Source organism: Neolamprologus multifasciatus, chromosome 2 (genome assembly GCF_963576455.1).
Source record: "Neolamprologus multifasciatus chromosome 2, fNeoMul1.2, whole genome shotgun sequence".
In the NCBI taxonomy this organism is placed as follows: domain Eukaryota; kingdom Metazoa; phylum Chordata; class Actinopteri; order Cichliformes; family Cichlidae; genus Neolamprologus; species Neolamprologus multifasciatus.
In genome coordinates this window covers 3,863,141-3,889,308 of record NC_140440.1, presented here as the reverse complement: position 1 = coordinate 3,889,308, position 26,168 = coordinate 3,863,141, and the positions used below count along the sequence as shown (strand labels likewise).

At 41.1% G+C, this 26,168-nt stretch overlaps 2 protein-coding genes across 3 annotated transcripts in view; both read left to right on the top strand.

Annotated features, from left to right (window-relative positions):
- Window positions 1–3,652, top strand: thoc3 (THO complex 3). The gene is made up of 6 exons (XM_085181014.1): window positions 1–222; window positions 769–925; window positions 1,985–2,189; window positions 2,694–2,855; window positions 3,043–3,143; window positions 3,236–3,652. The coding sequence occupies exons 1-6, from the start codon at window positions 43–45 to the stop codon at window positions 3,397–3,399; spliced, it is 969 nt and encodes a 322-aa protein (XP_085037140.1). The 5' UTR covers window positions 1–42; the 3' UTR covers window positions 3,400–3,652.
- Window positions 3,653–24,768: 21,116 nt separating this feature from the next.
- Window positions 24,769–26,168, top strand: part of cplx2b (complexin 2b) — a 70,583-nt gene continuing 69,183 nt past the window's right edge. For both annotated transcript variants that reach the window (XR_014876022.1, XR_014876019.1), the window contains exon 1: window positions 24,769–24,986. The gene's annotated coding sequence lies outside the window, so the exon portion shown is untranslated. The remainder of the gene's footprint in view (window positions 24,987–26,168) is intronic.

Sequence of the window (26,168 nt, the reverse complement as noted above, 5' to 3'; positions counted from 1 at the left end):
CACCTACAGTCGGCGGCCACTGTTGTTACGTAGGAATCCAAGATGGCGTCGCAGTATTTCCAAGAGATGCAGGAGAGCTTTAAAAATAACAACAAAAGCCGCGAATTTCCCGCTCATACGGCTAAAGTTCACTCGGTGGCGTGGAGCTGTGATGGCAGGAGGCTGGCCTCCGGGTCCTTTGATAAAACAGCGAGCGTCTTCGTGCTGGAAAAGGACCGTTTGGTGAGTCACATAGCGGCATGTTGCTAGTATGCTAGCGTTAGCCTGGTTAGCTCGCTACCGTGAATGAATGAAAGTTTGACGTTAGAGAGCCGACTGTCACAAAAAACACGGTCCCCCTGGATAATCCCTATGACTCACTGCCACTAACTGAATAGCCTTGTGGTTATTTAGGAATTTACGTCATTAAGCAGAAACCTATAACCTCCGTCTGCAGCCCAGCTTTCTACTTTATTCATTTTAATTACGTATATATTTACTGATTAGTATTTTTATCACTGGAATGCCCAAATTTATAAACTTTCATATTTATGTAAAGAGACATGATCAAATCAGAAAGTTAAAGTAACAGCCCTCAAGTTCAAATTATAACTTGCATAGCTGGATGCTAATTTTATTTTCCTTTCCACAAAGTGTGGTATGCAAGATAATCGGAGTTATATTTCTAAGAGAAAACTTTACAGGTGATCGTCTTGCTGGGCTGCTTGTGGATGTGCTCTGTAAAGTGGCACATGATGGATGCCTGATACATGTGATGTTTGTCTGCAGGTGAAAGAGAACAACTACAGAGGTCACAGTGATAGCGTGGATCAGCTCTGCTGGCATCCCACCAACCCGGATCTGTTCGTCACGGCATCCGGAGACAAAACCATCCGCATCTGGGATGTACGCACCACCAAATGCATCGCCACTGTCAACACGAAGGGTAGGCTCTTGGTTTTTGTGGCGAACAGTCAGCAGCTAGTACTGACCTCAGGTTGCTGCTGTTTGCCTGCATTTTCTCTTTGGGAGTTATTGTAGCTGATAGAAGCTGACTGATTCAGGTAACTGACTGGGATCCTTTATGACCCCATCTGTATATTTATGTCAGTTTGTTAACATTGTAGGCTCTGATTTGATTGTAATTGGGCATTTACTATTGACAGTTGAAGATTTTAGATTAAGATTAAAAGTAATCCTAAGTATTTTTGAGTGCTTATGCTCAAAGGCTTTGAAAGATTCCACTTCTTTAATCCGGATGTTCGTTCAGCATGAAACAAAATCATGAAAATAGCAAACAGTCCGAGTATGATGACATCATCCAAATTTGTTAATCAGAATGTTACAGAGTCATCTGTTCATGGTGAATTCATGAGTCTGTACCTGCTGATTCATTTTTCCCAGGTGGTTTCTCCCGGGAAGCTTCTGTAATCTGTAACATCCCTCAAATCTAATTAAAAATAATTGTCATACAGACTTCTGTAAGGCTTGTTTGTCTGATGTTATCCTCTAAACACACAGCTTGCATTAATGCTGAATGAGCTACCTGCGCTCTTAGCTGCAGCACTGCTTACTGTGACTAGATGGTGAAGAGACTCTTGAAAAGACACTGACATAAACCATTGTGAGTTATAGACTTCAGTAAAGCAGGAAAGATGTTTAGTGAGTCGAGCTTCCCAGATTATGAAGTCATAAGTAAAGCATAGTGAAATACAATTATTCCTTCATTCATGGTTACATTAGACAGCGAGTTGTAACCAGTTCTTTGAACAAATAACATCTCTCTGTGCAGCTGGTCATCCCAAAAAAATTTAAATGAATAAAAAAACAAAACAACTTCTGGTTATTCAAAGATACAATAGTCTCACCGTCTGAGGAAAGTCTGCTGGGATGATAGCGGGCACTTTTGTCTCGGTCATTCAAAATGCCCACCCGTACAGGAGTCATGACCCTTCTTTAAACCTCGCTCATCACTGTGTGATCAAAACTGAATCTTTGTCTAAAGGTGAAAACATCAACATCTGCTGGAGCCCGGACGGTCAAACCATCGCCGTGGGGAACAAAGATGACGTGGTGACTTTCATCGATGCCAAGACGCACCGCTCCAAGGCAGAAGAGCAGTTCAAGTTTGAGGTGAATGAGATTTCGTGGAACAACGACAACGACATGTTCTTCCTCACCAACGGAAACGGCTGCATCAATATTCTGAGGTACGGAGCAGATTTCTGCTCACGTTCATTCCTGACATGCATGTTCATGAAAAGCTGAGCGTCATGTTCTCCGTCGCTTCTCACACACCAACACCGGCTAGCTGCTGAGTGAAAGTGTACAACTAAAGGTTGGGGAGTTTGATTTTTCTTTTTTCAAATCAAGGTGAGAAAATGTCTACAAGCTGATCCCAGAGCTGGCGGGAATGGTCGCCACTTCATTGTGGTTTGGCTTTAAAATGTGTTTTTGCATTATTAGAAAAACAGAGGAAGTTTTCTATCTGCTCCTAATTCTGTCTTTGAAAATGAACACGCAAACACTGCAGGTCAATAATAAGTAAAGGTCTGAAGGTATTTTACACTGACTCACGTTTTTCTTCACCTGTGCACGAGCCATGTGGACTCCTCTGAAACACTGGTGTCAAAGTCGTGTCAGAGTATTCTGATTATCTCCGTCATATAAATGACGATCTGCACTCATGAAATAAACGGTGGGTTTGTTCGCAGTTATCCCGAGTTGAAGCCCATCCAGTCCATCAATGCTCACCCGTCCAACTGCATCTGCATCAAGTTTGACCCCACAGGGAAGTACTTTGCCACAGGAAGTGCTGATGCGTTGGTCAGCCTGTGGGACGTGGAGGAGCTGGTGTGTGTCCGCTGCTTCTCCAGGTCAGAGACTGTTTATTTTCAGAGTTTTAGGTTTCATGAGATAATTACAGTAATGGTCTTTTAAAAAAATAAATAAAAAATGCATCATGGATCACATCTTTATCGTGGAATAGAAATGTGCCGTTATGACTCTAAGGTTATTCTGGATCTCAGAGAGTTTCTTTCTTTTATCGCTCTGACGGTGCAGACTGGACTGGCCAGTGAGGACTCTGAGCTTCAGCCACGATGGCAAGATGCTAGCCTCGGCCTCCGAGGATCACTTCATAGACATCGCTGAGGTGGAAACGGGTCAGTGATACAGTTTGGAGCTGTAAATTTGAAATATATATACTTTTTTACTAAGCATTAAAAACATTCTCCGTCTTCTCCTCTTGTTGTAGGAGAGAAGCTTTGGGAAGTTCAGTGTGACTCTCCAACCTTCACAGTCGCCTGGCACCCAAAGAGGCCCCTGCTGGCCTACGCCTGCGATGACAAGGAGGGCAAGTACGACAACAACCGGGAGGCGGGCACTGTCAAACTGTTTGGCCTCCCCAACGACTCCTGAGGTCATTTCTGCGTTCAGACTTGTTTAGCTTGAACTCTGTGAGCGAAACCTGCCAAGGATGGAAGTAGAGAGTCTTCTCCAGCGCCGAGCGCGATCCTAAAACGGCAGTAGCCTTCTCCCACCAGCAGATGGTGCTGCTTTCCTAGCGCTTCCTTTACAAACTCTAACTTCATTCCTCATTTGTGTACATGAATAAAAATGTGCTGTAAGATACTGTTTGTATGTAAAATAAAGTGTTTTGATATTAAAGCTGCTCTTTGTCTATAAGTCTTTTGTTTTGAGCTCTGATAGCTGAACTTGTGATTATAGTTCAAATATGAAAATGATGAAAGCCTCGGAGGTGTGCGTTAGTTTATTAAGCTTCATTATATTTATTTGATTTTAGACACTGGATGTTGACTCATCATATCCTTCCTGCAGCCTGTAGGTATACACCAGGTAGGTGTACCAGATAAGAGGAGCTGCACTTGTACCCTGTATAAGTACACACACACACTCAAGCCAAGAAAATCCATTCGCTTTTGTCTTCAAGTCAAAGACTGATTCACTGCTTTTGTTACATGTCCACTATTCCTAAATAGTTCATTTTTATTTCTACATCACGAGACCTTTTATTTTTTAATTAGGCCATCGTTATAAGGGTAACACTGCCGAGTGTAAAACAGACATCAGCTGACAGCAGAAGTGTCTTCCTGTCTTTTTCTCCTGTGACTGCTTTATCTTCCTCCACCCTGACATACGTTCACAGCGTGAGCAAAAATTTAAGGCCCTCAGCCCAGGCTGGTGGCAGCTGGTCACTCCCGGTCCCCAGAGCCTGAGAGCAGCAGGCTGCAGGTTGTTTTCCCCTCGCAGCTTCCTGTCATCTTGGCGGGGATGTCAACGGGAACCCTGCTGTCTTGCTTTGATTTCTTTTAATTTGGTTCAACCTCACATGAGAAATGTGCCCAAAAACCTTCCTGTGGAGTGGCTGCCCTCTGCTGCCTCGCCTGTGCTGGCATTAAATTAACCTTTTATTTTATATTCAGAAATATTTGCTGGAAAATGTTTTAATGCTTCATTCACGAAAGTCTTTTGGAAACCTTTAAGGTTTCTGTGCAAAGAAGACAATGTGGTGAAGTGTCACCACTGAAACTTAAAGGTTTGTGAATTTGATGTTGTGTGTCTTTTGTCTCCCACCACAGTGTTTAACATGAAGATAATCAAGATATTTTAACCTGAGCAGGCATTCTGTAACCTTAACCAGGTCATTTTGATTTCTATATATATAGTTTATATATATTTATATTTTATAAGTTGAATTTGCTATATCTGTGCGATACTAAGAGGCATTCATATGCAACAGGTACTGTTGTAAAGGTTTTCATACATACAAAGAAATATAGCAAAACAAGAGTAACAAACATGTATTAGTTGCCCCCTGTGTCAGCACAGTCTCATCTGTACGCTCACTGCTTGCTCATGTTGTGTTTGGAAGTACAGCTGTTAACATGTGTGCAGGGTCCTTTCATCTGTGGCTCTACTGTCTCCTTTTTCCAAATTAACTGACAGTGAGGTTGTACTCTTTATGTGAATTTATAGACTGTCTTTACAATGTGTGGGTGTAGCAAATGGCAGTCACATACAAGTGATTGAGTTTGTATTCTTCTCATGAATCATAACAGCATAAATACACTAACAGCCAAAAGTATTCACTCACTCATCCAAATTATTGAATTCAGGTGTTCCAGTCAGTTCCATGTCCACAGGTGTATAAAATCAAGCAGCAAGGCATGTAGACTGCTTCTGCAAATACCTGAAAGAATGACTGCTCTTGGGACCTCAATGAGTTCTAGTGTGATACTGTGGATGACACCTGTGCAACAGGTCCAGTTGTGAAATTTCCTCACTTCTAAATATTCTACTAAGTATTAGAGGGATTATAACAAAGTGGATGCAGGCTACAGACCTCCAAACGTCACATGGCCTTCAGATTAACTCAAGAATAGTGTGTTTCCATGGCGACCAGCTGCATCCAAGCCTTACATCACCAAGTTCAATGAAAAGTGTTGATGCAGCGGTGCAAAGCACACCACCACTGGACCCTAGAGCAGCAGCAGCATGTTCTGGAGTGACCAATCATGCTTCTCCATCTGCCAATCTCATGGACGAGTCTGGGTTTGACGGTTGCCACGGGAACGGTACTTCTCTGACTGCACTGTGCCAAGTGTAGAGTTCGGTGGAGGGGGAATTATGGTGTGGGGGTGTTTTTCGGGAGTTAGTTCAGGTGAAAGGAACTCTTTGTGCTTTAGCAAAGACATTTTGGACAATTTAATGTTCTCAACTTTGTGAGGACGTTGCTTTGTGAAGACAAATGAGCGATTTGAACCAGCACAGGCTAAACTGATCCTATAAGGATCTTCATTTCGATGCTGACATAAGAATTAGTTAATTCAAGCACCTTTGATTGAATTTGGCCTCATGAACCTGGAGTGTTTCATCCAATCAGTGTTCCTGCTGATCCCAGCTGTTACTCATTGTGTCTGAGTATTGTGAAGAAGGTGGTCAATATCCATATTTGTGATTACCAGTGAGCATCGTGAGTTAATAAATCAAGTATAGTCACCTGCAGGCAATATCTGATCTACCTGGAGCAGCCTCACTGTTTCATTTACTGCTGGCCTGTAAATCACTGATATTTCAGCTTTTTGATGCAGCTTTGAAACCATGTTAACTCTGCTGCTGTTGCATGCAAAGCTGGAGTTATAAGCCTGTAAGACATTTATTAAACATAATGACAGAAACTGTTAAAAGTCAAATCCAAATTGGATTTTTGCCAGACTTTGTGTCTGGCCTGGGTCATTTCCTCTAGATTAATTTGAGGTAAACAGCAGAGAAGCAAGCAGGACAAATCTGCAGTAACATCACATCTCATACTAGATATCTGCTCTTCATCTCTCAGTATAATGAGACAACGAGTCAGCCTACATGAGCCTACTCTGATGATGCCATCTACAATATTTGATGTTATTAGATAAATTCAGACAGTCTCTTGTGTTACTGGTTCAGTCAGCAAATTAAAGTTTTTACTACACGCATTTTTTTAGAGCAAAGAAAGGTAGGAAATATAAGGGGATGGTGGCTCATGACTAGGGATGGGGGTTTAAGTGAGGTAATGTGGAAATTTAAAAAAAATCTTATTTCACTGTGTGAGGATGCAGGGTAGCATTTCCCTTGCTAAGGTGAAGCACACACTTGCCATGTCTGAGGTGCCTATTTAAGGAGGTTTTTTGGGGGCTGCGATGTTTACGTGTGTTGAACCTTGGTATTTATAAAGAGAAATATATTCAGAGCTCTGGGAAACAACTGAAGTCTGTTGTGATTGTTTTTTCTGTCATCTGGTCCCCTTCACGTTAACTACCGACCGCTACATGCTGTAAAACATCAATTCCAACATCTCAAAGATGCTTTCCAACAAAGCTAAGGGGAGCAGGTCTGCAACATGACAGCCATATTAGAATCAGGGAGGTTATTTTGTAGCCCTTGTTCAAATAATTGGGGAGAGAGCCATAATGTCACCAGCCACTGCAACATAAAAATTATATTAATAGCAAAACTTTTATTTTGGCCCAAATAAGAAGTTCTAATTCTGTTTGACAGCTTAAAACTGCTTGTTAACCTCTCTGTGTGACTTAATCACTACCGGCTATGTTTACCACTTTGCCTGCTGATTGGTTCTTTGGTGTCATGACAGTCTCCACCTTAAATAGAATAGAATAGCCCTTTATTGTCATAGTACCTGTACAAAAAAACTGAGTGTTCCACACCAACTGTGCCAGAATAAAATATAAATAGTAGTCAATAAAAAGCAAACATTAGAAGTATATACAAAACAAGAGAAAGCCGTTGCAAAGTGCTTGGAAGTAGTGGAAAGAACAGACATGTCTGAGTATAGAGTTTGTATGTGAGTGGCCTGAGTGATGAGGGTTACTCAGACCATGGCTCAGATTGATGAGGCGAGTGGGTACGGGTGGAGTGTGGGGGCATAATGTTTAACAGTCTGAATGGCCAGGGGAAAGAAGCTGTTAATGAGTCTGGAGGTGCCATCCAGGGGGCAGCCAGTCCACCGGGTGGTGGGCAGGGTGTAGGGGTCCCCTGTGATGGCCCTGGTTTTCCTGAGAAAGCAGGATCTGGTGATGGCCTTCAGGGGTGGCAGAGGGCAGCCGGTGTTAATAACCCTCTGCACAGCCTTCCTGTTCTCAGTCGTGGCCCCTGAGTACCAAACACCAGGCAGGAGGAGAGCACGCCCTCCACTGAGGAGTGGTAGAAGGCCAGCAGCAGCTTCTGGTTCAGGTTATTCTTCCTCGGGACATGGAGGAAGCGCAGCTGCTGCTGGGCCTTCTTTACCAGGGCGATGGTGGTGTGGGTCCAGGTGAGGTTGGCAGATATGTGGGTGCCCAGAAATTGGAAGGTGGAGACAGATACTACCCATTCTCTATTTATAATGAGGGGAGTGGACCTGTCTGTGCCCGCTGAAGTCCATTATGAGTTGTTTTGTTTTAAGGATATTCAGCTTCAGGTTGTTTTCTGAGCACCAGCAGCACATGTTCTCTACCTCCACCCTGTACGCTGTCTCATCTCCATCAGAGTTGAGCCCATCCAGCCAATGGTGTTATCGGCATACTTGACAGTGATGTTGGTTGGATGGGTTGGTTGTGTGCAGTCATATGTGTACAGAGTGTAAAGTAGGGGTAGACAGTCTCCGATGTGCTGAGACATTACCTGCTCAAAACTTACATGACTACAGACGGGAGAGCTGTAGGTCTGTATTCACTGAGGCTGTCTACGCCAGTCTTTTTAGGGATGGGAATGATAATGGAGGTTGGATGGATATTGTAGACATCACCAGGCACAGAGTGAGCAGCTGTGCCTGCTCAGACTAAAGTCAGCATTATTGTGACTAAACAGACAAATGTAGAGGTATTTAAGCATTGCCTGTGCTCTCCTAACTTCATATTAAAAAAAAAAAAATCCAGCTTCTGAAACACAGCAGGATGCTCACAGACTCCTAAACAGCCTTTCAATAATGCCTTCTTCTTAATGTGCTTAACAGTTTAAACATATTGGAGGTGAAACGTGTCAGGATTGAGCCGCAGCCTGAAACAGGTTTCGCTGATCAATCGTCTCATTAACTGAACAGCAGCTTTCCCAATGTGATCCTCCTCTATTTCATCAGAGTGCTCAGATGTGCTCCAGCATGCTAATCAATCTATCCAGAAACTAATGCTTTCAGACAAGGTGTATGTAGGTGTGTGTGCCTGTGTGTGTGTGTGTGTGTGTGTGTGTGCTGGTGAAGGCCAGCTGTGTGCTGAGAGACAATCAGACCAGCCCGTTCATTTGCCGCTGCCACAATGAATTAGGGTCCAGATCCACTAAAGGGCACTTCCACCGTTCTGGATCGTTGGCGTGCTGCATTGATTGCAGGCTTCCTGATTGATTTCTGGAGTTTGATGAGAATTTTAAATGTCCCAGCAGTGACCAAATGTGCTTTGTTTCAGCTGGTCAAATTGTTCAACAAACGTCCGTCAATCAACATTATTGATCAGACTAACATTCGCTGTATTTACATGCCCTTAAGGAACCGGACTACTCCAGCTTTCCAGCGTATTCCTGCCACGTAAACAACAAACCTTGTTACCATAATGGAAATAGAGGATTAAAGAAATCTGATTTCCCAGGTGGATTTCTCTACAGTATTTGTGAGAAACCAGATTTCTAATTGGACTTTACAAGTGTGTATGGTGGGTATGTGCATGACAGAAGACTGCTGACAGGTATATAACACTGATGGAAGAGGTGTCCATATCTTTTATTAGATTCACTCCTTATGTGTTAATAGACCTCTCTGCACTGAATCAAACTTGTTATTAATCTCTGTCTCTCTTCCACAGCATGTCTTTTATCCTTCTTCCTTCTCTCACACCAACCACATACATAGGGCGATAGTGGCTCAAAGAGTTGGCAGTTTGTGTTGTAACCAGAAGGTTGCCGGTTCGAGCCCCAGCTCGGACAGTCTCGGTCGTTGGGGATCATATGGTTGTTGGTTTTTTCTCTGTATGTATTATTGTAGAATAGAATAGAATTCAACTTTAGTGTCATTGCACATGTCACAAGTACAAAGCAACGAAATGCAGTTTGCATCCATCCAGAAAGTCCTTCACCCATAATATAGATATATTACAAAATATATATTAGCAATAATATAGATAAATACAGAAATGGGTCTGTTATAGCTATGAGGGTACAAAATATGGGTCTATTATGGGCATGTTACAATGTGCACGGTATGAAGGTATGTTATGAATATGCTATAACCATAAGTATGTACAGTAACGTATTCTGAATACTTTAGATTACGTAATATATTATCGTGCTTTTTACAACTACATGAATATATTACTGCTGTGTGATTTATTACTATTACTGAAGGCTACTCGCCATACCAATACCAACTAGATTTTTAAATCTTAATATAAAATGAATAACAGTAGGGTGGACACAGTGTTGGGGAAAAATGGAATACACGTTACGTATTTAAAATACAAAATATGAGTAACTCTATTACAGTTACAGTTACCGTTTAAAAAAGTGGTATTTAGAATACAGTTACTTTGTTGAAATAAATGGATTCATATGTTAGGCTACGCCCTCTCTATTTTTTGGTAATTCCACACCGGACAAAACACGCATTAAGAGGCTCTAATGCCTGTGTCTCAATCTAGCGGCCCATGTCACCTCTACTTGCAGGCGCATAATGACGTGAAGTAAAATATTATTTAATATGAAGGCAATCCGGTCTTTAAGTCTGACGTCATTAGCCATGTCTGGGCCCAAACTCTGCTGCAGATCCCTAAGTCAAATGATCACTGCAGCATTACTGAGAGTTGAAAAACTGCCTAAATTATTTCATCTGTTACAGGTTATGTGATAGGTTTTTTGTTTTACTTTTAGAAATATAAGAAAAATATAATGGTCCTTCATGTAGTGAATTATTTTATTTTGCAGTAAAGCCACTCCTTTTTTTTTTTTTTTGCATTTTTTTGCATGCTGCTATCAACTGTTTATAAAGTAAAACTAACAAAAAGAAAAAAACAAATCCAGTTGAACTGTGCAGCAGAAAACAGCAGACAGTTTTTGGAAACAGGGGAGCCAGAGATGTTAGTCTGGTGCTGGTGAACACCAAAACCAGACCTAACTGAGTGAATATTGCAGTTAGAATGAGCAGCTGGACCAAAACACAATTTTAAATATATATATATATATATATATATATATATATATATATATATATATATATATATATATATATATATATATATATACATATATATATATACATATTGCTCGGTGCACTTCATTGGCTTTTTTCCCCTAACAGCTTCTCAGATAATTGAGAGTTTAAGCCTATGATGCTCAAACCAGATCTGAGCAGCCTCATTGTCAATCCACACAGGCTTTGTTCAGCAGCTAGTGCTCAAACATTTAATTGTTGTGTCCAGATTAAAGTTATCGATTTATTTGAGTTGGGATCTGTAGGAGATTACAGACATGTAGAAAGGCTTAATTTTAATTTGAGGTTCAATTTATCAGGAGGTTTTTTTTTTCTTTTTTCAATGTCTTTCTTTTATTTCTAATCACATATTTGGATGAAAGCGAGCGGTGATCAGAAAGCCCAAACCCAGATGATCACGTTAACATGAATTATTTGCGCTTCCACAAAGTAGAGGGCAGGGCAAATGTGCCCCTCGTGTTTGAATGCACATCAGAATGAGCAGTATTCCTTATTCTCAGAAATATGTTTAAAAGATGTGAAAGTTTCCACCTGACAGACACAAAGCTTTATAATTTTTTCAGAATATGTGGTTCTTATGGAGCTCTATGAAGAATGTGAGGTAGAAGTGCTCTTATATATTGTGTGTTTGAATGAGGCTCTGGACACAAGCAGCAGGTCTGGTTCTGGTGAGCTTGGATGAATCTGGAGAGACTTCATGAATATAAACAAAGATGTGTATTTCTACATTATAGCTTCTAGCTTGGCCCACATAGTTTGCATTTTATACGAAAAGTGCTGAACCGCATGGAGGGGGATGCCAAGCGATCACTGTATTTATTTTTTATGAAAAGCGGCAGGTGTGTTCAGCAAGCCCTGCTTGGACAAATAAAGGCTTAGTCTATCACAGACGACAATACGAGACATTTGGGTGTCTAATTTGTGATTTCAACCTCAGGGGACAAGGAGAGAATGACACAGATTACTGCTTTAACTGCATGTGCAGGAGTCAGGACTTTTCTTTCTGGGGAGGCAGTGAACTGCTGACCGCGGCAACCCTCGGCTGACTGAAGCAAATGCTCTGCGTAAAGACGAGAAGCACTGGGACACACAAGCACTCACCTCAGCAGAATTCATCCTAAAGAAAGTCATCTTTTGTTACATTTTATTTTTTCAATGCAGCTTTATTTGTTCTACAAAATGTTTGCACACCTGAATTTGAACGACACATCAGGGGAAAAAACCTGAAGATAAATAATATTTCAGTCTGTCTGAAGGTCCTCATATATATCAGTTGCATGTTCTGTTTAAATCATTTCCAATAAAGAGCTCATTTACATATTTTTTTCACCTTCTGTTGTCGAAATAATGACTAAATAATGACAGGAGTGCAGACTGTTAAGACGAATGTCGTTTTAGACTTAATGTTGATTAACTGATTATCATAATTGTTGTAGTGCGACATTCTAGCACATGTAGTTAATGACCAAACTCTGTACTTGATAAATATAAACTTCAGTATAAAAAAATTATGAGCTCGGTCATAAACAAGTGAATGCAGAAAAAAAAACTTGACGCTTATGTGAGGATATGGACCTTAGCTGTAGCTGCACAGAGGTTAACTGTCAATGAACTCTTGGTTCTTGATTCGAGATGTTTCGAATAACTCTATCAGTCATCTTCTGCTGCGTATCCCCAGGTCTCCTGGGTCTGTGCCGTTGCAAAGGGTGTTGTGCAACGTCAAGACATCTACATCATCATTATCGCCATGCTGGATTATAATTCTGAGAATGATTTGCTCTTCCATCAGTTTCCAGGTGGACTGCAGATTCAAGACTTTCAAGGTTTTCCCTGTGGATGTGGGCTTTATCAAGGAGTCCTGCCCTCTGGATTACTTCCATGAACACAAAGCACTGAGGTGGAACACATCTGTGCTGGGAGTCTCACCACCAACATCTCTCCCCTCAAAGATAAGAACAAAATCTGCATTAGCTCAGAGTGGGTTCATTTAATAAGTATAACTGATGTGATTTGATTATTGTTTTTATTTTTGCTTTTGCTTCACTACTGCCAAGCTGCTTTCATACAACCCAATTGAAGTCTAAATTGTGGACATTCACTTGTTAACCCTGAAACAAAAAAGGCATACATCTGTGTATTAATCTATATTAGTCCAAATAGATCTAATAGGTTGCTCTAGCCTTCCAAGTAATACCTTCCCCTGGGGCGACCCAGGCTTCTAAGACCAACCCAGATTAACAAGTGCCACGATCAAGAGGGGAGCTGCCATGACAAGTCTGACTGATAAGATTTAACCTGCGAGGTTACTTGGGTTTCTTTGTATCAGGGCAACCAGTAGATGTCAAAGCAGTCACGTTGGGCGAGTCCCCCCCCCCAACCACATCTGCTCTAGAACCTTACTGCAACCTCTACTGCATAGGATCCAGCTCATACAAGCTGAACCAGACTTTTTCTAATGTGCTTTTGTGGGCCTACCGATTGCAAAGCTTCACCAGTCCATTTACCATCTTTACCATGCACCTGTGCACTAGCTTTGGCCAGTGCAAATGAGACCACAAATACAAGCCCAGCTCCAAAGAAGCTGGGAGGCTGTGTAAAGTATTTTATTCATAGGAAACTCTTCCACTGCTGGCATAGATGCAGTATACGGTTCAGCATCATCCTACTGAACCATGAAGGACTTCGCAGAAAAAGACATCTGGATGGGCAGATATGTTGCTCTAACACCTGTATGGAACTTTCCACATGTGCCAGCTGCCAGTTCCAGTTGCTGCTAAGGGCCTGAAAATCACAGGCATCAAACTGATTTTCAGTCTTGTCCTGTGCACACAGAGATTTCTCTGTATCTCTAAATACTGCAGATGATGAGATATTCAGTCTTCACAATGTTTTACTGAGTAAGTTTTGGCTCCAGACACGCTCAGTTGTTGATCAGTTTTGTTCTGTCATAAGCAATCCTTCCTCTTGGCTGATAACTGTCATGTTTCCTTTCATAAACAGCCTGATTTACAAACTGTTTACTGCAACCTTTATAGCAGTTGTGATGAAAGATGCAGCAGCAATTCATCTCATGTTTTCTTCTTTGAAGTATTTCCAACAATCGAGGCAAGTGATGGATCGTTTCCCGAAGCAGGAGCGATGGCTTGTTGGCTGATGATAAACTGAGCTCCCCTTGTGACTAATGGACTAATCAGTGCGGTAACGCCGCACAACAAAGGAAGAGGAGGAGGTAACCATCCAAAAACAGGGAAAACAAATATAGAAGCTGTTCCACTGAAGAAAGTTAAGCCGATACCAAGGTTTTACCATGCTCCGGTGACTCCACCGTCTTCACTTTCTTGTGAATTACTTCATTTCTTTTACATTTTCTCCTCCTACATTACCCAGAATGCTGGTGAGAAAACACAAACGGCTTTTTAAGCTGAACAGGGTTGGCGAAATATGAATTACAATCTGGTGTGAAGCTCATGGAGTAAGATTTAGTCCACTGCTGTGTTTTCGCTTCAGTTTAAATGCTTTATGAAATAATTTACTGCAGCAGGAGGAAGAACAAAGACCGGATTAATGAGGAGGAAAGGAGATAAAGGAGGGAGAGCAGGTGGGGAAGAGAGAATAGAGGAGGATGAATAAAGGAAGCCTAAATGTGGTCTGAAGAAAGGAAGCAGAGACAGCGCTATGGAAGGGGACAAGACTCAGGAAAAAGTTTATAGGCCATTTATAAACACAACACCACTCCCTCCCACTGTGAGTGAAGCCAGGTATGGTATAAATGGCCCTTGTGCTAATGATGTCATTTGACCACTTATTTTTTACAGACATTATTTCATACTTTAAACATTTCTTTTCCTTTGTATTTTGCTTTTGGATGCTTCCGCACCTCCACATTCAAACTGTCTTGAGCCAAAAGTAAACTGGAGCAAAATATGTCGACCTTTGATCAGATTAAAGGAGGCAAACAGCTCCTGGACTGTGCTGATCATACAGCAGGCAGAAAAGCAGCTCGTCTTTTCTGGGATTGCACATTTATTTTGTAATGATTAAAGATTTGTGGTTGGATTTGTTTCTCGAGTTTCACGGTAATGTCATCATATCACCTGTTTGTGAAGTAAGTGTAGAAAATTAGGAAATGAAAAAGAAAGCATCAAAGTAAATCCAGCTCCTTTTCCTACAGTGACCTTTTCCCATCACTGGTATACGACTCTGATACACACACACACACACACACACACACACACACACACACACACACACACACACACACACACACACACACAAGTCTTCATTCAGTCCAGTCTCATTTCACGCTGTATATACAGAGGCGCATGTTACCTGTTCAGGAGATGGTGCACTGTTAAAAAAAACATCCTAAAACAACGGTAATATTCCAGCAGCTGGGGCGCCAAAACACGACCGTGAAATAACAGAAAATAACTCCCCATAAAAATACGGTTATTTCCAGTAATAAAAATACAATTAGTTGCGCTAATTTGACATGGGATCTCGCCTTTTTCAAGTGCCGCTAAACATTAAATTAGGAACATGTTAATGTGATTAGACAATGAAATCATCTATAAATAGGAAAAAAAAAAAAAACATCTTAAAAAAACGGTGATATTCCGGCAGCTGGGGCGCCAAAATACGACCGTAAAATAACAGAAAATAACTGTCCCATAAAAATATGGTCATTTTCAGTAATGAAAATAGAGTTTGTTGCGCTAATTTTACATGGGATTCTGCCTTTTCCAAGTGCTTTTAGACATTAAATTAGGAACATTTTAACGTGATCAAACAATGAAATTACCTATAAACAAGGTCAATGAATGTGGCAATCATAATACGTAAATGTACAGAAATATACTAATAATAATGGATTGCACGCCCTGGGACAGACTGACAGAGGCGAGGCTGTCATATCGCACCATCGGCCCTTCGCCAGTAGGTGAAGTGTCTTGGCCACGGACACAACGACGGAGAGTGTCCGAGCCGGGGCGCGAACCGGCAACCTTCTGATCATAAGGCGAACTGCAAACTCTTGAGCCACGATCGCCCTAACTAGCAATGATAATAATACTTATGTGATGTAACACAAGCTTATAGGGATCATGTTATATGCTTTTCCATGGCATTACATTTGAATTCAACAGTTCAATCTTTCAAATAACAGACAGATATTTGTGAAATCATGATACATTTGTGAATGTATTTTAACAATCTAAATATGCATATGTACAGACAGATACATTTAATAATCATGAAAATTATGTTGTATTACATTACAGTGATTTAACGTTAATTTACATTTAAAATGTGAAGTCAAAGTCTATTTACGTAACTTTAATTCTAGAAGAACAGAACATTACTGTAAAATGCACAGTAAAATACCTTCATATTAGGGTTTTTTCCTACGGTCGCAGCCATACCCGCGACCTTGTTGTTAGTTCACATTCATTGGCCGATGCTTAGCGTCATGTTATCTATATTAATTGCATTTCCTATCTCTACATTTCTTTTTCAAAACATATAATTGGCACAGCGTGGCCATGCAATGTCTTACATTGTGGCATGCAGAGGAATCTTAACAAAGAAGGTCACAGAGAAAGATTGAGCTTGTTATTCAACCCCAAGCTGGTAGGGGGAGTTCTTTATTAAAACACTTGCCGGTGCTTCAATGTGCCTCAAAGTTCAACAACAGCACAACAGAAGTCACTCATGGTACAGCACTCGCCCTACAAAACAACAACTGTCAGTGACTCTGCATCACGGCGTAAACACAACATTCAAAATAACAGTTAAAAGTAACGTAACCATAAACAATAAAACAAGAACATCTAAACAGCAGCACATGTCCCAATGCATGATGGGAGAGAACTAGCTGTTCCCCCAACACGCCACAATATGTTTTTTTTAGTTTTTATTCCTATTAATTATATGTTCACTTGTTACCTCTGAATATATCCTATTGAATTATAGGTGACATGAAATTTTCAGCAAAATTATAATTCAAATACTCCTTTAATGATTGATTATTCTCATTAATTTTCGATCATTTTATATATTTTTCCATAGTATTACATTTGACTTTAACAGATCATTCTCTCACATAACAGACAAAAATTCGTGAAAATTATGATACATTTCTGGATGTATTTTTACAATCTAAATATGCATATGTACAAAAAAATATATTAAAAAAACAAGTAAATTGTGTTTTATTACATTTACAGTGATGTTATGTTATTTTACATTTGACGTGTCAGATCACAGTCTACTTATGTAAATGTAGTGATATTCTAGAAAAACAGTACAAAACTGTAAAATACACAGTAAAATAATTTGACATTACTATTTTTTGGAACAGTGTGGATAATCACATTAACAATAAGAATCAAGGGAAATGTGTTCTTATTGAACAAAACCACTCTGAGGATCATTTTGAACACATTTATCAAACTTCTCTAAGCCTCTAAATGTACATTAGGGGCTCAGTTCACCTTTTTTATTCTCACGTTACACTAATGACTGTACTACCTCCCAGCCAAATCAATATGTTGTGAAATTTTCTGGTGACACTGTGATACTACAAACCCACAGCTGTGTAGTGGAGAAGTGCATGAGCTGGTGTGATGCTCACCAACTAGATATTAGTACAAATAAGACAGTGGAGATGCTGGTGGATCCCAGGTCAGTTGGAGATCACCTTCCAGTGGCTGTAAATGGCCGAAACATCCGGCAAGTTAACTCCTTCAAATACCTGGGAATTCATATTGTTGGTGATCTAAGCTTGGTTTGTCCTCAGATCCATCAGTGTTGACACTTTCTCCGTAGACTTGGGTCGTTTGGTGTTTGCATTGATATAATGATGATTTTCTTTTATAGAGCAACAATTGAGTCAGTTTTAAGGTATGGTGTTGCTAATGGTTTGGTAATCTAACTGTCAAATAAAAAGCTTATATTTGAACTTTGATTACGACTGCAGGGACGATCGTGGGCACAACAGCTCCTGTAAACCCTCAAGAATTACTAGAACCGACCATCCTCAGGCAGGCAGGTGGCATCATAACACGTTCTCTCATTTTCTGCATTCTGAGTATGTTTTATTATACTCAAGGCAAAGGTACAGAGCTTTTCTATGTAAGCATAACTGGTACAAACACTTATTCCTTCCCTTCCATCATTTAAGATGATTAATGAACACAGACCATGAGAGGAACAGGTCCAGAATAAAAAAAAAAAAACCCAGATAACTAATTTGGTTCTTTAATCACTTTTATCTCGTGGTTACAGATATATGTGGGTTTTTGGGGGAGGTTGGGGACTAGTGTATTTTTAATTGATTTATTTACTTATTTTAATAATAATTTTAGTAATCTTCTAATGTCTTCATTAATCTATGTAGAGTGCACTGGGGTCTGTGCGATGTAACCCGTCTGTCCAAAGGGAGACAAATAAGGAGACTTTGACATTCAGCAGCCTACACCGTACACACCACAGTACTGCTTCCTCCACATCACAATTGTGTTTTTTTCAGTCAAATCTGATTCTGTCGTTCACTACTAGATGCAAAGATTTTAGTAGTCATTTGATTTCTTCTCCTTTTTTATACAAGGGCGCTTTGTTGAAGGCAGCACAAGTTTATCTGTGACTGCATTTTATAAAAGCTGTAAAGACACAAACTCGTGAAATTTCATGTCGGCGTGCGGATCAGTCATTTCTTCATTCGAAACATCTCAGCTGATGCCTTGAAGCGGGGGGAGCGGGGCGCTTCGTGTTAGCACTGTGATCGCAGCAGCATGACTAATCTGATGCCAGTGACTTCCTCCAGCGCCGTTTTGATGGACAGATTTTTAAAAGACCTTGTTGCGTTGTAGGAATGTTCCTGGACTTTAAAACAGCAGGTCAACTCTGAAAGTGTTGATTCTGTGAACCACTGTTGGATTTAAACACTGTTGGCTCTGCAGCATGTACACATGATAAAGTGTCTTGTGAGCTGTAATCAGATGGAGCATGAATCCAGAGCATATACAGTGTTTCATATGAATTATTCACTAATGGCTGAACCTCGTTTTAAAGTGACATCTGGTTAATGAAAATGCTGCTGCTGTTCTGTAGGAGGACTTTCATTTATGGCAAACACCGGCTGCAATTAAACAAGATTATTTTTATTTAATTTTTCTTATTTTCTGAATATTTTGAGGATCTACTCAGTTCCTAAAATAAGTTTACAAGGAAAACGAATAAAACTATAGGGATGGCCTGTGGAGACGGATTTAAGCCCCAGCACAAGATTATCAAACCTTTACAGACAAGCAGGCCTGTTGTTTACTGCTGTAGTTTTTAACTGAAGCAATAAAAAATAATTATATCTGCTAAACATGAAGGCGTTATATGCTTTTGAATAAAAAATATATATGCATCCACAAATATAACCACTCATTCTTACTTCATTTAGCTGTTAGCTCAAAGGGCTTTACATCGTGAGGTAAGAACCCTGTCACCTAAAGCTTCTGTTGGATACAGCACAGGTACAGATACTCTACAATATTATATATATATTCTTAAAAACAACAAGGTCATTAAGGTAAGATGTGACTTAATTATTCAAGACCTTGTATATGAGGAGCAGGATTTGGGATCAACTGATTTTAAAGGAGCTTTTATCACATTAATGTCATGGTCCCGAGTCTTGTGACTCAGTATTTATGGTTTTTGAGTATTTATATTCTTTATTTCTGTTTATTGCTGGTTATACTTTAGTGGTTTTGTACTGTGCCTCCTGTGTGCTGTCAGTGTATTCTGCTTTGTTTCCTGTGTCTCGTTATGTCAGATTAACTCCGGCTGTGCTTCCCTCCTGTTTTCCATCCCCTCTTTACTCCCTGGTGTATTTAAGCCCTGTGTTTTCCTCTGTCCTCTGTCCATTGTCATGTTGTACCCTTGCTGTGCTGTTCCCCCCTTTTTGGTCCTGAATTCAGTCCTTGGTTTGTTTTCCTAGTTTGTGTTTCTTATTTTCTGGTGTCCAGTTTAGTTTCTAGTTTTCATGGTTTTGATTTGTTTTTTGTGAAGTTTATTTTTAATGGAAAGTCTTCCCAACAATAAGTTTCCGTGTACGAGTCCTGTGTTTGGGTCCTACATCCTGCCTGCCACAGCACACACCCTGACAATTAAACTTATAATAATGAATTATAACAGTCCCGCCTCATAAACAAGATGCAATTAAATAGTGTTTTTCATCACTACTTGGACTGTATTCTAGTATCAGTATTATGAACAGTAAAATTGGCAAAGCCAACTGGAGTTGGTTTGGTCTGTATTTGTTTATAGAGAAACCAGATGGCAGCAAAGTCCATTTAGCTATAGTTTTATTTCACTTCAACATGTATTATGTAAATACATTAACTTTATTTTCCCAAAGACTCATTGCTGCAGCTTCTCTGTTTTTAAGTCCCACATGTGACGTATTTTTCCTCGGTTGGAGGCTAGCCTGCAGACGGTGTGGACACAGAGCACATTAATTAGCTTTATTTTCTTCTGCTAGGACAGTGGTGTTTTAAAGGCATGGTGGGTTAATTCAATTACATGCTCATGTCTGTTTTTTCCACAGAGCTGTCTCAGGCCACAAATACACAGCACAAGGTTCACGTCACTCTTCTTTGAAGTGTTGTCTCAGCCAGCTGTTTGTGAGCAGGAATAAATCCTTAAATTCTTCAGACTATGATGACAATAAAAATCATATTTTATATATTATTTACTCTATTCTTTTCTAACAATGCACTTCTTTTATATACTACAGACATAAATGTGTTTGAACCTAGAAAATGAAGTCACTGAAGAAGTGCCAAAACCTGCAGTTCCTCTAACGTCCAGCAGAGGCTCCAGCAGGGAGTCAATCCCCACATGTTCACAGCCTGACACAAAAACTGTTTTGGAGCATTTTAATAACATTATGTGACCAATAAAATGGCTGCTGAGAGATTATACTAACAGAGCTCCAGTTTGAGCAAGCGAAATTGTAAACTGATTTTATTTTGGATGTTAGCACTAATTGGCACAAATCTGTCTGTTGCAACCTGATAGTCTGTGCTTGTTTAAATATGGTCCTTCTTCCAATAAATGACAACCAAAAGTCAAAGTGTTATATCCAGTCTATCCGGTGATGATTCTTAAGAAGATAAGAAGAACAAAGTCTCATATATGCTGCTGTGTTTGGAGAAGTTGTACTCGTAGCTAATTTATTTGGAAAACTAAGTTTAACATCCAGAACATTTCATCGTCGAGCCAAATTTTTGCCTTCTCTGTAGCAGCTGTGGTGTGATCGCCTTCCCGCCCCTGACAGTGTCATTTAATATGGAGCTAATCTAGCACTGCATTTATATTACAGATTCCATTTTCTGAAAATGTGCTGAGTTCATTCTCAGCAGCTTGGAAACTCATTTCATTTACACTCAGTTGTACTTAGTCCTATTTTACAACCTAAACTTCATTAAAGTAAATGGGAAGTGTTGAGTATTCAAGGGTGATGTGCAGAGTCGTCACTACAGGGGGATAAAACTGATGAGCCATACCACGAAGATATGAGAAAGAGTTGTTAAAGCTAGGCTAAGATGAGAGGAGATGATCAGTGAGTGGCAGTGTGGCTTCCTGCTGAGAAAGAGCTCCACAGATGTGATGTTTGCTTTGATAGCGCTGATGGAGAAGTTTAGAGAAGGTCAGAGGAGATTCACTGATGATAGGGTGCCAAAAGAGGAAGTGTGGTGCTGCCGGGAGTATGTGAGGGTGGTGCAGGACATGTATGAGGACAGAGTGGTGAGGGTAGGAGTGACAGATGGGTTGAAGGTGGGGGGTGGGATTACATCAGGGTTCTACTCTGAGCCCCTTTTTGTTTGCAGTGTTGATGGACAGGCTGACAGATGAGATCAGGGAGGGGTCTCTGTGGATGCTGATGTTTGCAGACGACACTGTCGGAAAGAGGAAAACCATACAGGAGGTTCATGGATGTACTAAAGGAGGACATGCAGTCGGTGTCCTCAGTCATGACAGAGGAGGATGCTGGGAAACAGAAGCAGATGATCCACCGTGGCGACGAAAGTTTAGTCTCCAAAAAAGATCCAAATTGTCCATTCATTGTATTTTGTGTAGTGAGTAATCTCATGTAGACCAATAGTGTTTACACTGACAGGAGATGTGCTGTTTAACAGAAATGTGGTTATGTAATCGCAGCCCGGCCTTGTAACAAAATGTGTGATGGCATACTGTTTCACAGTTAAGAGTTTTTATGGAATATCAGTGGGGTGGGACTCTTGGTGCTGGAAACTGGAACTGTGTAAAATGCTGTACGTGTCTCTGCAGAATACAGAATGCAAAATAAGCTGACCGCAATAGCTTGTCAATGTCTTTTAAAGTCAGGAATGAGGCAGGGGATCAGTTCTTGCTTGACCTGATTCATTTGCCTTGTCTTCGTGGGGCTTTAGTCTGCCTGGAAAAACCTTAAAGCCTTGTAGTACTGCAGACAACTCAAGCTGACATCTCCTTTGATGCACAATTTAAAACACACAGCCTGACATGATATGGGCCTTGATGGAAAGTCAGTTAATCATCAAATTGATGTTTGACCTTTTTTTTAAAAGTAGAGGACATCTCATGCTCACAGACATCTGTATGAAATTTCATAGAAATAATATTTAAATATGTATGAGATGCAAAGAGAGAAAGATGAAGAAAATAAGAGTAAATTATCAACGCAGTCTAAAGTTTCATGATCACATTTGTACACTGATGTTGTGCAACATGACAGAGTCTTCTTATCCAGCCAATAATCACCTGCCTACATTTTTTTTAAATCATTGATTTCTCCAGGGGAAGTGGGTGTGTAATGCTGTGTAAGCAGCCTTAGCGGCGCCAGCAGGATGTAGTGGCAGTAAATATGGGCAAATGTCACTAATGGCAGCATCCACGATTGGAGTTTCACATCATAACACCAGCACCACTGACTTTGCAGACTCAACTAAATCTTAATAGCTGATGACTGAATCCTCTGTATTCAGAAGCCTAGGGATGGTTTTGTTTGCTTGTGTCTAAGCCACTTATTTGTTCATTAACACAAAAATGAGTGAAATGCGACCTTGCAAAAGTGGGAACCAGGAATCTTGACCATGCAAAGACAAACATCCGGTGACATTAACCCCGACAAGCAGCCTTTAAATGATTTTAAATTAGAGGATTAGCGTGTCAAAAATGCATCTCTAACACATTAAGCAGCTAGAACATCCAAAGATGGAATCTGCTTTGGAAAAAGAAAAAGGTCTAAATAAATGCGCACATGGTGCACACAGGAGTAACCTCCCCCTGAACCCACATGATGGATGTTTTGGAGAGGTGATGTGATTGCCATAACTAAGATTAGTATCCTCAGACGGCATAAAAGCCTGGGGAAATGACTGCCTCTGGGTAAGAGCCTTCATTCTTTTGAAATATTTAAGGTTGCTTTGCAGAAGGATTTTTTTTAGGTAAAAATATAGACATTTCATTATTTAACCCCAACACAACATCTCTGCATAACTAAGTACAAACCATCTTTCAGTGTCCATGATGTAATTGTAGAGATTCAAACATATTCTTCATACGATTTTATATACATGAGAAAATGTATGTTTTTGGTTGTGTAATTAAAGGAAATGATATGAAAACTGATAACAGTGATTCACTTTAAATTTAGAAGGTTAATAAAGTGAAAATGTTTCTAAGTGAATCTCAGAAAGTTGATTTCCTTACCTGGATTATTGAACATGGAACAAGAAAAACAAAAAACAAGAACTTTTTTGGGTTATTCACTGCTGCAGTATTTAATCTCTGCATTTCTTATGCTTACTAATCCCTGACAGTACACCTAATGTTGTCACTTTCTGTTAGAAGTGTTTGAAGTGTAGAATAAAGACGCCAGTACAGCATCTGCGCTCATGATGCCCACATGCAAAGATGGGGTTTGATCTCAAAACGCATATTAATAAATAAACCTAAACTAACGCCTGGTGGTGCTTAATTGTGAGGACTGCGAGTTTGTTTCGATTCGGCTAATTCAGCCGTGATGTTAGCGTGACACGCAGGAGGCAGCACCTGTCCTATCTGTTTGCACAGGATCTGTGTACATGCGTGTGTGTTTGCTCAGCGATAAAGGAGCTCGGTAATGACACGTTAACAATGAGTGCATTAGCGTTAGGCATCACGAGGCTTAGGATTGACGGCCTCCGGCTACGCAGGATGCTCTGAGAGCTGCTGGCCCCGAATGCATCAGCGGCACCATTGTTTTGATTCATAAAGAAATAAAAGCCAGTATGTGGCCTTTGCATCTGTTCTCGGTCACATTGTGAGCATTTATTAAGTTATAAACTACCTACAGCTGCATGACAATAAAATCTGAACATCCTGTTATTTCATGTCACTGTTTCAACTCCCATGAAGGCTTGATGACTCAGGACCAGCTGTTTGACGACTCTAGGCTATTTTAAACTTCCAAACTTTCCCTTGAAGCCTGCATTGTTCAAAATTAAAGTGACACATGCAAGTCCCCCTGTCTGGCGCTTTCTTTCACTTCTACGTGTACAGCAGGCTAACTTTGAATTTACAAACAGCTGCTGCTGCTGGCTTCCTGTCGTGCGCCCACCTGGTCCACATGTATATTTCTATGAATGCTATTTTTTAAATGGCAGTGTCAGGCCTCTGTGTGAAAGATGTAGCATTCGGTTATCAAAGTGTCCTCTGATCACATCTGGCAAAATAAAATAGATGGCATACTGTAAACTGGAATATTCACGCCAATCAAAATAAATGAATTCACCGACACCCCATTAAAACCTCTGAGGGTAAAATCCTATTTTGTGTTCTGGCCTCTTTTTAATTGTGCACCTTTGTCAGCTTAAACACTGTTCTCTTTGAATGAACTTTATGTGTATCCTAACAGGCTCACTTGTTGGTGGTGGCGTGCGCACTTTGGAGAATTTAAACAAAGCACAAAGCAGCGTCTCTACTTTTACACGGATTCGCGCTCCTGTTGAGAATCTGTCGCCATATGCTCTCTCTCTCTCTCTCGTCTTGGAGGAACAGAGTGGAGGCTGTGAGGTAATAGTGCGCAAGAGGGGGTGGTGGAGAGAAAGAGAGAGCGCGCGCGCGTGTGTGTGAGAGAGACTGGATATAGGACAGGCATCAAACGAAAGCTCTCCTGCAGACTGGTCGGGATCCCATCGGCCCCTCGGTCCTTCAGACGCATCAGGTTAGTGAAAGCAAACGCAGCGCATGTTAGACGATGAGAGAGCCCGAGCTGCCGGGACGCCGCGGGGACCCCCGGTGCTCCGTGCTTGTTTGTGCATTAGTGCTGCAGCTCTGATGGATGGAGGGGGAGCTGGCACTCTCGGTGAGGCAGACGGTTTTAGGCGTGAGGCTGTTTTGGTCTCGGTGTGTTTGTGCACGCGGGCGGGCTGCAGGTACGCGCTTCACCTGCTGGCGCGATGTCTGTGCACAATCCGCGCGGCTGTGGGCTGAAAGAGCCACTTCTGGCACCGGGGCGCGGAACACAAAGGCATGCTGCGGATATCTCCCCCTCCCTCCTGCTCCTCCTCTCCCCTCTCGCTCTGTTCCTTCCGTTTTCTTCCAGGTAAAGGCGGATCTCCTCAATCCTCCGCCGCCATCACTCGCATTCAAAGGCGTGCGTTTTGTGACAGAGACGGGAGAGGAGAACGAGGCTGTAGGGGAGTCAGCCGAGGGAGGAGGGCCTGGCCGGCTCCGGTTCTCCGCAGTGTTGGTGTTGGTGTCGGCGGGGCCGGCCGGCGGAATTATTTATAGCAGCCAGCGCGCTGATTGGCTTTATGAGCAGAGGGTGCCGTCACAGAGGAAGTCTCCGTTTGTGTTTGGCATCGTGAAAATCAAGTGTGTGTGCCTCCGTGCATGCGCACACATGCGCACGCGCTTTTGATTAGCGTTTGATAGGCGGTGTGTGTGGAAATGAGTGAGGCACCCAGCCAATCACCTGTAGAAACGTAAGAGCAGCGGATCATTTACTCAAGTTTCCACCGCATGCTTCTCATAGACACAGTTACTGCAACTCTCACAGCTCTGAGCTCTATTTCAGATAAAGATTTCACTGACAGTGTCAGAGCCTTCAGTGGTGCCTGATCCTGGATGGGTTAGTTTATGATGTGTGCCACAGACAAACAGCTCAGCAGTAAAATGTCTCTCAGACGTTCCTGCATTAACTAAATGTTTGTATTGTTATGTTTTTATATTCCCTGTCACAGGGAAAGAAAGTAAATGTGTAAAAACGTAACTGTCTTTCAGCTCAACATAAAACTAATCTACATGGCACATACATATCAGCTACCATCATAGATCAGTCAGCACTGCAAATACTTCACTGCATTCGTACAACTGATGTCTGATAAAGTCAGTAAAGCGTTAA

What these genes read in the sequence shown, in the direction of transcription:
- thoc3 (XM_085181014.1), top strand. Translation starts at nt 43, where the DNA reads ATGGCGTCGCAGTATTTCCAAGAGATGCAGGAGAGCTTTAAAAATAAC. An exon ending in TGCTGGAAAAGGACCGTTTG is followed by an intron (nt 223 to 768) that starts GTGAGTCACATA and finishes GTTTGTCTGCAG; the next exon opens with GTGAAAGAGAACAACTACAG. An exon ending in TGTGTCCGCTGCTTCTCCAG is followed by an intron (nt 2,856 to 3,042) that starts GTCAGAGACTGT and finishes CTGACGGTGCAG; the next exon opens with ACTGGACTGGCCAGTGAGGA.